The sequence below is a fragment of the Centruroides vittatus genome, unplaced genomic scaffold, assembly GCF_030686945.1.
Source record: "Centruroides vittatus isolate TY-2023 unplaced genomic scaffold, ASM3068694v2 scaffold_1015, whole genome shotgun sequence".
Lineage (NCBI taxonomy): Eukaryota > Metazoa > Arthropoda > Arachnida > Scorpiones > Buthidae > Centruroides > Centruroides vittatus.
The window spans coordinates 101,536-115,586 of NW_027122666.1; the positions used below are offsets into that span (position 1 = coordinate 101,536).

Genomic DNA, 14,051 nt, shown 5'->3' on the forward strand with positions numbered 1-14,051 from the left:
TATATAATTACTATGCATATCCTGCAATAAAACGAGAAAACAAAAATTTATTAAAAATAGGCATATTGGAATTCATTTAAAAGAAAATAGGCATGTTACCCCATGAAAAATGTGGCATCTTTCCCATTTGTCGGGGTAAGATGCCTACGTTGTACGTGTTCTAGCATGTGTGATCGGGATCGGCGGTAGCTCACAATGGAACTTTAGAACCTTAACTACATCACAAACTAATTCCGCAATTTTTAATAAATTTTATTTTAACGTTTAGTTTTAAAATGATTCTAGAAACATTTCACGACAAAAACTTCGTTCTTATCTTGCTTTTATTCTTCTCAGATGTAGAAAATGAGGTAACGGTAGCCAACTACAGCTTTCCACACTCAATATTGGCCCAACGATTCATCATACAAACACATGACAATATCTGACGTCACCGTTTGAAAATATCAAAAAGTAGGCATCTTTCCCCGCTTACCATCTTACCCCGAATCACCCTATATGTTGCAGTCAAAACCAGTTTTTAGTTAGGATGCGTTTTAACTAGTTTTATACTGGATGTCTTTGTTAAAACCCGTTTTGTCTAGTTAAAACTAGAATTTACTGCTAGTAAAAAATGAATTTTGAGTTAAAACTAGTTTTAACAAGACAAAACGGGTTTTAACAAAGACATCCAGTATAAACTAGTTTCAACGAGTTAAAACGCGTTCTAACTAAAAACGGGTTTTCACTAACATATATATGGTAGTCGTTAAATTGTTTGAGACACAGTTCAAATCCTTAATTTCTGATACCGTGAAGGAACTGTTGTCAGTTGTGCTGCTCAAAGCAAATGAACAATCTTTATTTTAGTAAAAATCCTGCACTATACGACTCTAATCACCATATTTAAACTTTTACCTAGGAATGGAGAGAGTTAATCAGTTATTACGTATTATAAGTTTCAACAAATATACAGTTGACACAAATTAGCAGAATAAAGTATAAATAAAATAAGAAAACAAAGCTTCTTAGAGGAATATCTTTACACTCATTCTCAAAAGAAATTTATTCAAAGTTCAATTCTATTAAATCTTGACAACACAGTCATTAAATCCTGTCACAATAGATTGCATTTTTCTTTCCTTTTTAAAATGTTTCATTGTTCCAATAAGTAAGAAAATGAAAATAGTTTCAATAGTTCTGCCTACAGCTTATCACCACTCTTGATTGCTTGTGTATAAGCTGTCGGACAGTTTCGTGTCATTGCAATTTCGTAGGCGCTTCCCGAATTTAGATGTAAAATTCTTTTAGAAGAAAATTTATTCCAGACGTGGATCATATAGGAATTATTCATTTTTTCAATTATATCTAGACTCTTAGAATTTGTAAAGTAATCTTTCCATTTACGATACGAAACTGGGAAAGCTGAAATCGGGTTCAAAATATTAACATTGCAGTTTTTTCTCTTTTCGACAACGTCTACATTTTTTTCGCCACAAAACGAAACGAAATGTTTAGTAAATAGAGTTGGTCCTACACAAGCAAAGCAGTTACTTTTATACACTTTTACGAAATCCTTCATACAGTTATAAAGTAGAGAATGGTTCCGCTGCATTCCAAAAATGCCATTACATATACTATTTGCGCGTTCCTTAATTACAAAATTACTGAAAGAAGGTAAAGACTTCAACATAATAATATCTAGATCTAAATATATTCCTCCATGCTTCCAAATTACAGCGTACCTGACCGCATCACTCAAGTGGTACACTTTGTAAACGCTGTTATTCCACTTCCTTTGAAAGTACCAGTCTTCTAAAGGGGTACCTTCAAATATTTCTTCGAATGTTGTTGATCTCATCTGTACATTGGAAAATTCATTCATAACTTGGTGTTTAGTGAACAGTAATACAGTAATGGACATGGAAGGATTATGCCGTGCAGTCGATTCAATTGCGCAAACCTGACGAAAGTTTAGTGAAGAAGCGCCAGAAGTTTCAATAAAAAATATATTTTTAGTTGCAGATTTATGATCTGAAAAGAAATTTCTATATATAAAATTATGAAAAATTTTAAATAGATTATCCATTTTTTACCTGACAATAGATGAAAGTCCACTAAAAAATATAATATAGAGAGCATAGAACAAAATATCAATACAACTTGTAATGTTTTCATATTATCCTGAAACAGAAAACAATTATTAATGAACGAATTATTTAATTTCTATAGTCTACACTTTTATAATTTACATAACTAGAGACTGTAATGCGCAATCAATTTTGCTTAGATTTGAGATGTTTCGGTATAACGTCGTTAGCTGTCTAGCTAGGAAACAGACTTTCCTATGTAACGTCTCTCCTTCTCCATACAACTTGTCCCTCAAATAAAGTCATGGACTATTTAGAATTCAAAATAAATTTAGCGGAAGCACTAATGGCTCAGGAAAAAAGTGATAATGGGTAAGATGCAGAACATTGTAAATTAAGTAAAGACGTGTAATGTATTTCTATGTTTGACAGCAAACCATAATTGATTTTTCTCATTTCATACACACAAAAATTAAATCTAATTTCTTTAAAAAAGTTTTTATAAAATGCAAGAAGCATTTGAAAATTCAATGCAAAAATAAGAATAACAATTTATCTTTTTTAGTATTCACAACTTTCAAAATGTACAGAGAAAATATCAAATTGCATTAAAATGTACAAAGTATAGTAACAAAATCAGTTACTTGAAAAAGTAAAAATCGATATTTTTGTCATACATGTATTGAATATAAGCAGAATTTATTAAAAACACTAAAAATATTAAAGAATATTTTCATTGGAACTGGAGAAATTATGTGTATTACTAAAAGTACGCAAAGCGCATAACTGTACGTTGATAAAATAGGGGTGTGCAAGAAAGACATTACCAAGTTCGGGTGCGACTATAATAAAAAAAAAAAAAAAAAAGCTGAAAAAACACTGATCTAAGTTGTTGCGAATAAAGAAGCATTATCTTGGGGAAGTGCCAATAAAGAGCAAACTTTCGGAGAAAGGATATGAAGCGTCTGTGTAATACAAAATGCTATCTACTTTTAGTAAATTGTTTTAGTAGTTATTTAATTTTCGAATTTAGAAGAATCAGTAACTAACAAGGAGATGGTCAGATAGCCTATCGGATGAGGTGGCAGCTCAATGCTATGGGAACTCGAAATCAAATTTGGACTGATCGAAAAACCTAGGAATGAAGGGTTGGTCCGTCAGGATATGTCACGCCTGTCCCTCCTACTCAGCTGCCCCATTGTTGACTTGTTAAAAAGGCCCTCTTAGTACCTATAGGACGGAGAGTTACAAAATTATTAGGCGTAATCAGAAAGGACCCCAAGTGGCCAGAGTTTACTCTTCTTTTTGTAGATAAATAAATGACGAAAATATTTGGAAATAACAAACGCATTTATACACAGGTTTATACATTATAAAAATGTTTAGTTTTTATCCACTGCCGTAGTAGTTACATCTACAGTGATACAGGGATAGGGCCTCGTCTGAATCGATTTCTATTTATCAATCAATTTAATTTAAATTATTTCAATCAATCAATTTAAATTGTTATTCTTTGTCCTGATATACAAACTTTGGATACATTTAAAAGAACAACTTAGGAACTAGTTTATAGTTATACAGAGTATACTAGTTATAGCCCACCAGTGTCCAAGCGGTCTTCGTACCCTGAACACTGGGAGCTCGGTCGTGGGTTAGCGCCTCGCTCGGACGGGCTGGCATATGGAATTTTCTGGGTTTTCTCCACGTCTGCAACGTCTAAATAGTTGCCAGTTTCCTTTAAAAGACCTACCCGGAAGACAGATCTCCCCAAGTGTTGCAGTTGCTATAACTTAACAAACAACAGCAAGTATATTAGTTATGTAAAATTAGTATACTAGGAATAAAAAAACTGTATAATCAGATAAACAAATAGGCTATCCAGAGCTTAGCTTAGAGTAAGTTATAATTTATCATACTTATTACTCGAAGAATTTATAATATTAAAAACAATACCATGCTTTAATTATTATGCCTTTGTGTCCTCTATCTTAATTTAAAATTTATCTTGTATACTAGAACTTTTTTTATCAATTAACAGGACTTATTATACAGGAATTATGGATGCAGATATTTAGTCTTACAGATCAGAAATAATATTTTTTATTTAGTTCACCTGTGAACTAAATAAAAAATATTATTTCTGATCTGTAAGACTAAATATAAGACTATCTGCATCCATAATTCCAGTATAATAAGTCCTGTTAATTGATAAAAATGTTCTAGTATACAAGATAAATTTTAAATACTAAGCTTTATTTTAAAATAGCAAAATTTATAATAAAATGGACATTTTTTACACTAATACAATTTGTATTGTAAAGGTGTAAAAAATGCAAGTGCAAATAAATAAAGTAATGTAAAATTTACGTTCGAGTATACAAAACCTTAGTTCTAGTTTCCTTACAGAATTATTCGTTGTCAGTTGTAATGTAGATAAAGAAATGCAGGTAGGCCTCCTACAACGCGGTACCTTTACAACGCATTTTCGCTCCAACGCGGTTGGAAAAATGCGGAAATTTTCTTACAACGCGGTTTTGGGTATTTAGAAACGAATTATCTTTCACATAATAAAAAAATCGCAACGGATCACATAAGTGCAGTGGAACTTGATGGAACAAGCTCAGATCTTGAAATAAGGCCAGTCAAACATTCTCGAACAACTATAATAAGTGACGATGAGGACTGAATTTGAACATAACATTATGTTTCTTTTTGATTTTGACTTGAAATCATAATCTTTCTAGTTTTTATATGATGTTGAATTTTATTTAAGCTTTTTATGTACATAAATTTAAAAAATGATGAAAATGTTACACCATAAAAGGCAGTTTTTCTCTTTTTAGAACTGAATCCCAGTTTTTGTATTAAGTTGGTGTATCCTATAACGCGATTTTCCACAACGCGGTATTTTCAAGGAACGTATCTACCGCGTTGTAGGAGGCCTACCTGTAAATGTAAACCTGTGATTGGTTTATAACGTCACATTTCGCCATTCTTCTGCAAGTGACGAAACACTTTATCGACAAAATTTTTCTGGTTTATAATTAAAAGAATATTGACATTAATAAACCATAAAGACAAGTTTTAAACAAAAATACCAATGCAGTACATTATCAAACGAATTTTAAACTATTTCTAAAGAAAAAACGAAATTTATATTATTTATTAATCACTTATAAAAATAATTCGCTTGTACATTATTTACTATGCTCACAATTGTAATGTGTTTCTCTTAGAATAAAGGTAATAATACATATTTGTATATAATATATAATATATCTATTTGTAAAAAATGCTGGAAAAATATGATAAGTTATGTTGTTCTTGATGTAAATATTAAATATTTAATGGAAAAGTCCTGCAAAGAGTTGCGTAACTTTCCCAGAAAAAAGTTAAAATCGCGTGTGGCGTCATTTGTGATCAGATTTTGTTTTAAAAACTTATTATGAAATAGTAAAAAGCTTAATTTTGAGGCTATAGCCTATCAAAACGGTTATTATTTAATAGGAGGAGACGAAGTAAAAGATGGAATGTCCAGGCTTCGTGGTAGTCTGTATTTTTCACAAGATCCTACGAGTAAGAGAATAAGTAAAAAAATTTTGGTGCAGATCGATTTACAATTTACAAGAGTACAGAGAACTAACAGAAGACAGATATTTTATTATATAAAAATACCGGTATATACATACAGGAAAACCTCGTTAACTCGAACTAGGATCGTTCGAAATTCCGTTAGTTTTTGACTGTACTTTTGTTTCGGGCGGGGGTATAAAGATATACATGTTAAGAAATTCGATCAGTTCGAGATACGGCTACTTCATAATTTGAAGTGGAAATTCTGTCCGAACATGGGAAGGTTAAGTCGTTCGTTTAGATCGAAGTTCCTCCAAGCTATAAGAGAATAATAGACCAAGAACAACTCTAATCTGGTCAACATGGCTTTTCTTTTAAAGAAACACACTTTCGGGTGTCACTTGATGTCAAAGTTAACCCTCTTAGCAAGGGCCCTTCCATCAAAATAAATGGACAAAGGATTGAGAATGTGAGTGTGATCAGGTATCTGGGAGTTCTATTAGATCATAAGCTTCTCTGGAAGGAACACGTCTACCATATATATAAAAAAGCAACAAGGATCACGTATGCTCTGGCTACTATTTGCAGGAATAAATGAGGGCTCAGTTATAATGCAAGGAGGATCACCTAAGGCAGTCACCCAGCAAATTGCAACCTATGGCTGCGAGGTCTGGGGGCTATCGCGTAAAAAATGTCCATATCCGGAGGAGGTTGCTCTCTTTGCAGAGGCTTTCGGCAATCCACATTGCCAGGGCCTATAAAACCGTCCCCACGGATGGATTCCTTGCCATTACATATCTCATTCCGATTGACCTGCATATTGAGGAAAAGTTTCTAATTCACAACCTTAAAAAGCTTCTGGGCAAAGACATCGCTATGGAGGACTACAAAAGGAATATCAAACGGCTTGGAGAAGGTGATGGCATCAGCAGTATCACCAAATTTATCCTTGAAAAAGAGTTTTCCAGGGATATTAATAGCAATTTACAGCATCCAACTACGACCTGAAGTTATAATGTCATTCTCAACAATAACTATCCTGCCCTTTGGGGAATAAATATTTATACAGATGGGTCCCGGTCAGACAGTTAAAGCCAGTTTAAAAATAATTCGGTGACTTTTTGCTTTCCTACTGTAAAATTGATTGAAGTTTTATGGCAGCAGTAAGAGATAATTTGGGCTACTTTTCGAAGAATTGTGCTTTATTTTAAACTACTCACAAACATTTTTATTTATTTAATGTTATGAGTAATAAAACTAATAGGAATTAACAGCAAATAACAAAATAATAAGAATTCAATCTCGTATCCAAATTTTTTATCTCGTATCCGAATGCAATGTAATCGTCAGATTTAACATTTCGTAATAGAACGTTACACATTTTTAAACCTCCATTTTTCGTATTGCCCTTTACCGTAAAATTCATTGAAGAATAAACCTAATAAAAATAAGACATACTTTATCACCAATTGTCAATCTCAGATCTTAGTGATGAGATTCATTAGAGGTTCAATTTCAGATACGATGCCATTTTGTGAAGTAAGCATCTTTATTATACACTTCTAGAGCTTATGATCAATGTTGTATTGTGTAATGTGTTTCTTATAAATGTATCTAACTATATAATTAAAACATTTTAGCTTACCATTTCTCCAGAGTTAAAAAACAACGAAAGTATTAAATCAAAAACCCGAACTTCCTTTTAACAAGCACACTAAAGACAAAGAGTGGGCAATCGTAACCAATTACTGTGACGTCTTCAACGGCCGTTGAATTTCAAACTTAACATACAACGCGGAGAAAATAACAAGTAATGTCTTTTAAAATAGAACTAGTGCGATTGGGAGGTGGTGTGCTTTAGCGTACCTTTTCCTATATGGATAGGTTGACTTATTTTTTCATGTTTCATTTCATTGTCGCGTGCAGGTATGTAACATTTTATATCTTTTTCCAAATCTGTTTTTGTAAAATTTTTGTAATGAATTATTTTCTCGCATTTACTTTACGAATAAAGTATTTTTACATTTTGCTACTTTAGCATTTTATGTATACTTTTACTAGTTCATTATTACGCTTAATTTAAATTTTTGTTTACCAAATGTTAACATTATGGTTTCACTAATATTAAATAATTCGTTGTAATGTTAAATACTATATTTTATTTGTGGTTATTAAGTTACGCTCTACAGAAAACAGAATAATAAACGGCCTTTAGTGACAATCCTGTTTGAGTATCCTGATTGTAAGGTCGCACAGCGTCCTGTTGTAAAAAATAAAATCCATACACAGTTTTGTCCGTTACAGAATGATTAGTTATTTTCTATTTAATTACATTAAACTAAATTCGTAGTTTTAAGAAAAATGTCACTACTCAAACTTTAAAAATATTTCAAAAAGCCTGAAACAATTAAATAGATTATTATTCCCAGAACGCTTTAATATTTAAGTAAAAAATTTTAAGCAAAATCAACTCTGAAAATATATTATTTTATAGAAATGAAACATTATTTCTGTCAATTAAGACTTCTGCCCTATATTAATGATAGAACTCATTATACTGGGTTGATCGATTGGACACAAAGAGGAAGAGTAGTCAAAATTAATAAACTTTTTTTTTAAATTTTCACCTCTTTTCTTTGAACACATTATTCTACTTTTATTTATTTTTGTGATTTGTTACAAACCGTTGGTCCCTCAATCATTATTTTAAAATATTATACAACAAATTATCAACTTCGATATAAAAGTAACAATATTTATTTAAAACGTTAATACTTATAAATAAAATGATACAGTTTGCAAATATAAATAAAGACAAATAATAAAAATACGCCTACCTTGTGTCGTGTTTTCCTTCCATAATGCTAAATACTGTCTTGGAGTAGAGCGCCTTTTGTAAATACAGTATAACTATTCACCGATTGATGCATGTGTGAGGGCCCGGAAGAGGGCCGGAACCACACAAAAATGTAAGAGAAATTTATAAAATTATAATATATATATATATACGAGGCATGTTCAAAAAGTAAGTATACTATGACCATAACGGGCTGTGGTTTTTTTGTTTTTTGAGGGTTGGCAACACTAAGTAGTAGAGAGAGATCTCCTGACGGAGCGAGCATCGCAAGAACACGATAGTACGTAAACTCACGTTGTAGTGTCCAGTTGCGTGAAAGATGTCGGTAAGAAATCTCGCCAAGTGCGAGCCAGGTGCTGTGATCCGCTTCCTACTCACGAAAGGAATAACACCTACCGAAACTTTTTCGCGAATCGAAACGGTTTACGGCGAAAGTGTTATGAATAGAACGAGTGTGTTTAAGTGGTGTAGGAAGTTTAGTGGAGGCAGAACAAATGTTCATGACGAACAGAAGGGTAGACTGATGATTTGGTGCAAAAATCGAGGAAACTGTTCGTGAAGACCACCGATTGACAGTGGATGAAATTTCTGCGATGTTTCCACAACTCTCCAGAACTCTCTTATACGAGACACCAACAGAAACGCTGGGATACCGGAAACTGTGCTCAAGATGGGTCCCAAAACAGCTGACAGAGCAGCACAAGAAAAATCGGGTCAATAGCGCCCGCGAGTTTCTTGAGAGACTTGGGAGATGAAGATTATCTGAGCTCTATTGTGACTGGAAATGAAACGTGGGTGGCTCATTACACGCCTAAGTAAAAAAGACAGTCGTCACAGTGGCGTCACACCAATACCCATCTGCCATTCGATTGGGATCGAATTGACAGTCGGTTCTGACTCATCCCGCGAATCTGGATTACGAACCACAATTTCGGGCAAAAATCATGGCCTCAATGTTTCTGGACCGAAAAGGCATCATTTTGGTCGAATTTCTGCCTCAGCGGAAGACCATCAATGCACAACGATATTGTGAGACCCTAAAAAAACTCAAAAGGAGCATTTAAAACAAAAGGAGGGGAATGCTGACGAGAGGAGTGTGCTTGTTGCACGATAACGCCTTAGTCACCAAGGCGCTCCTGGACTCATTTGGTTGGGATGTTTTGAACATTCCTTCGTATTTTCCTGACTTGGAGCCTTCAGATTATCATCTTTTTACCTCTCTGAAGGCACACATGGGTGGAATTATATTTTCAACCGACGAGCAGGTGCAGAAAGAGGTTCTGAAGTGGGGGAAGGAGTTTGCGGGAGAGTTCTTCATAAAGAAGTTTGTGCCACGGCTCACCACATGCATTGAACTGAATGGCGATTATGTGGAAAAATAGTCAACAAGTGTATCAACAATATCCTGTAATTTTTTTCAAATACACTTTTTCTTAAAAAATGTAAAAATCTAGTACACTTACTTTCTGAACATGCTTCGTATATATATCTCAGTATTAAAATGTAGAAAATTTATGACCATATGAGGAAATGTCAAATTTAACAAAAGAAAAAAAAGTAGTTCTCATATTGTAACAATAAAATAATAAAGATTAGCTAATTTCGATTGGGATCGAATTGACAGTCGATTCTGACTCATCCCGCGAATCTGGATTACGAACTCGTTACATTCAGTAACGAATGACAACCAATTAGAAAGCGGAGATGAGTAAAAACATTTCAATCCAAATAGTCGATCTGGAACCAAAAAAAGTGATAAAAATCGGGATTCCAAGGACACAGAGAGTTTCTTGACCTGCCTTGGCCATTGTGTACATCATTCTTAAAACAAAAGGAGATATTCGATGTCATCGACCCTACTTCGGACTCTTATCTCTCGCTCCAGCTGCAGTTCGCCACCGAACTACGTCCCTGAGGCCTCAACGTCCAGAAGGCTAGAGGACGCAAATCCGTTCACAGGACGGAAAAGTTTGTAATTGTAAGCATTTTTATTTATTTTTTTAGTTTTTTTTTTTTGTACAATAAAACGGGTTAACTGTAACTGTGGAGTTTATCTCTGTACCAAACGCACCCACATACGATTCGGCACTATTCGGACATTCTGCCGTTACGCGCGGTTCGGCGACCTCACACATTTCTTTACGTAAACTATCGTCAATTTCTATTATTTTATGTAAGTATGATCAATACAATATTTGTAAAATATAAACGACAGTTTTACAATACGTTTCCTTCTATATTTTCTAATAACAAATAGAGAAAAATGCTTATTTCACTATTAAATTTCAAAATGAAGACGTCTCGGAAGATAAGAAGCCCATACCATTGGCCGAGCAGATAAAACCATCATACATTGATAGTTGGTCGTAGGTTCCGGCCTTCCCAACAGGCTGGCCAATTGAAGTTTTTCTGGTTTTTTTCATAAGGGTCAGCTTCCCTATAGAAAGTCCTCCCGGGAAGAATCGCCAAATGTCGCGTTATGTAACGTGATTATATTACAAATTTATTTATTTCATTAATTAATGATTCTTTTCTTAATTAGTTATATTATTATTCATATTTTATATACATATATGAAATTATTTCTTAAAAGTTATTAATATAAATTACTTATAGTTAATTAGTATGTAGTATACTAGCAGCTAAGCCCGGCGTTGCCTGGGCAAAAAATAAGTACAAACATTAAGATGTTGTATTCTTCAATAGTTTTTTGTTAAACGTACACTTATTCAATATTATGTAGTATCCATTGAGAAAGTTTGTTGTTTTAATGTTAAATTATTATCAGTGTGAATCATTTTCGGAAGGTTGTCTCTCAACTTCCGCCTCCGTTCACTTCCCGCGAGTCCCTATATACGACTGCTCGTGCGTGCCAGTTTCCTCTATCTCCAAAGAGAATAGAAATACAGATGGTGCCAGAGCGTCGTGACACGGGGACACTTTGACCTTTGACAAAAATACAGTTGACCTTTGACAAAAATACAGTTGACCTTTGACAAAAATATATAACACATAGATTCTTTTCCTAAAACTTGTATTGTTGTGTACAGAATTCATTTAGGATAGGTTCTGCTGTATATTATACGAACTTGTGGTTTGTAAATGCCGAAACATGTCATAGATACAACGAAAGCTTAAATTCTGTACTACTTTACACGAATTCATATTAGCAGGTGATGTGAAAATTCGAATCCGCCGGAACAAAAATCTAGCAATAAAAATGTTTTATTGTATGTTTCCCACAGAGTCAGGAATGAATCACAAGGAACTGCATCCAAAATGTGGTGGTTGGTAAAGAGGAGTAACGTGACCAAGAAGATAAAAGGGGGAACAGAGAGAAAAGGGCAGCCGGTTACGCAGTGTCCGTCTGATCTTAACGAGTCCCGTTACGCAGTGTCCGTCCCGAAGGAAGCCGACACCGGCGACGAAGACCGAGCCGAGAATATTCTTTCGAATTTCGAATTTCGTACGAGGACCCATCCACTCAAAAGACGAGGTATGATCCCCCAATCCTTGTGAACTCTCTCTTCGGGTACCCTAGAAATAGGCGAAGTGATGTATGTCACTCATACTTGTCGATGTAAATTCTAGTCTGTTAATAAGTTGTTTTTGTCTATTCAATTGATGTCAATTATTCGAATATCGCCGTCGCTCTGTCGTCAGACCCATTCTCTTCCTCCACTCGCGTAACACGTAACAAACTCAAACCGCCATATTGACCGGGGGCAGGTCTCACCGACCTGTTAACCCAAAAAAGGAGGTACGACTCCGTCTACCTCCCGGTGATCCCACAGTTACTTTCGTAGTTGCAGATATAATGCGTAAAAATGCATTATATTTCTATTAATATAATGCATACACTCTATAATGTAGAATAGAGAGTATGATAATCAAATTAAACGTATACACTAATATAAACGTTCAATTTGATTTATTTTCATCCATCTTTTCATCAATAACGACAATAACATGTTCGGTTTCTTATATAAAAGTATATGAGTCACATTTTGAAGAACTGCTTTTATTTTCTGTAAAATATATAAATCCAGTGAAATGAGGTTTGTTTTGATTTTTTGTAAAAATGCTTTACTATAATTTGTGTCAAATGAAAAGATCTTCTAACATCTGAGTTATATAAAATCAATATGTAAATTGCACGCTATTATTACATGCATTCATTATATTATAGAAGAAATGATAGATGAATGCTATCTCGATTAAATTAAGTGGACATAACGGTGATATGATTTGACGTACTTAAATCAAAATATATTGAAATTGATTTTTGTAAAAATAAATCGTGTGCATAGGAATTAATCTGTCAATTCTAACAGCATGGATGGCGCACAACATCATTCTTGACTACGACTTTGTAATGCATGTACTTGTATAAGGGCAACAAACTTATAACTGCTCAGCTGGCATTCACTTTGCTGTACATATATTACATATATTGCAGTCTACAATTCATTTTATGTATAGCACACGTAACCACGACTAATTACTTTTGATTTAATTATTATTATTTATATTCAAATTAATAGTTGTAATTCAGAAATATGTTAAGGATTTTTGTATCTGTAAGGCCGACAGAGAAAGAGATATGTTTGCGGTGTTTATTGTCTACATTTACATCAATGTCGATGGTATACGGATGGGACTTTTTTATGCCTTGCTGTTGCATCGTAAAACGCAATACTTACTCGCCCAAATTTTTAAACTTTTACATTTCCTTAATTGAAATTTTACATTGGATGCATTCCTTTCTCGTCCTTTGTATGGCAATTCCGTACGTATCGGTCGTCACGCTTTGCTTCGCCTGGTAAAATTCGCTGGTCAAAAATGACCTATACCTCAGAGTAGCCATTGCCACAATCACCGTAGTTACATCTATAATGTTCAGTATTGTAAAAAGAGTCAAATTGAGTTCAAAGATAAAATTATGTAAGTCATATTGTTTTTTTACCGATCAACTATATGCAACTATCAAGAATGTAAGACTTCTTACAGCGATTTCTTCTGTGGGCTTTACAGTAATGGTGGAATCTGTAATCGTCTTAATATTTTATCCAGTTTTGGAGAAAGGGAAGACCTATAAATATGAGCCACTTTTCTGCTGCGTCGAAGTTGGTATCGCCACTATTTTACTCGTTGGCAACGTAATACATTTTTGCTTGTTTCTCGCATTGCTTCTGTATACTTTAATGAATGCATTCGAGAAAGTATCACAAGATTTGTATCTATTGAAAAAGTACAGTCCTAATTTGAAATCACAATTAGGAGAAATTATGGTACAACATGACGCACTTTGGAATTTTACAAATCAACTCAACGGTCCATTAAATTACGTATTGACAATTTCGTACGGCTCGATTTTAGCGGAAACCGGTCTACTTTACTTTGTCTCGACCTTCACGACAATGAAGTTTGAGTACAGAGTTTTATTTTCTTCATTCTGTGGTGGGATTACTTTCTACTGCATTGTAATAGGATTTTTGTTCTCTGCCTTCACATCTACTGTAATGTATTTTTATCGTAAGTTAGAAAATTTA

The 14,051-nt window shown here is 33.8% G+C and overlaps 1 protein-coding gene across 1 annotated transcript; it reads right to left on the reverse strand.

The window, feature by feature from the left end:
* Positions 1-906: 906 nt before the first annotated feature.
* LOC136986252 (lactosylceramide 4-alpha-galactosyltransferase-like) lies at positions 907-2,158 on the reverse strand. The gene is made up of 2 exons (XM_067283750.1): positions 2,076-2,158; positions 907-2,013 (listed from the first exon to the last, which is right to left on the reverse strand). The coding sequence occupies exons 1-2, from the start codon at positions 2,155-2,157 to the stop codon at positions 1,184-1,186; spliced, it is 912 nt and encodes a 303-aa protein (XP_067139851.1). The 5' UTR covers position 2,158; the 3' UTR covers positions 907-1,183.
* Positions 2,159-14,051: the final 11,893 nt, after the last annotated feature.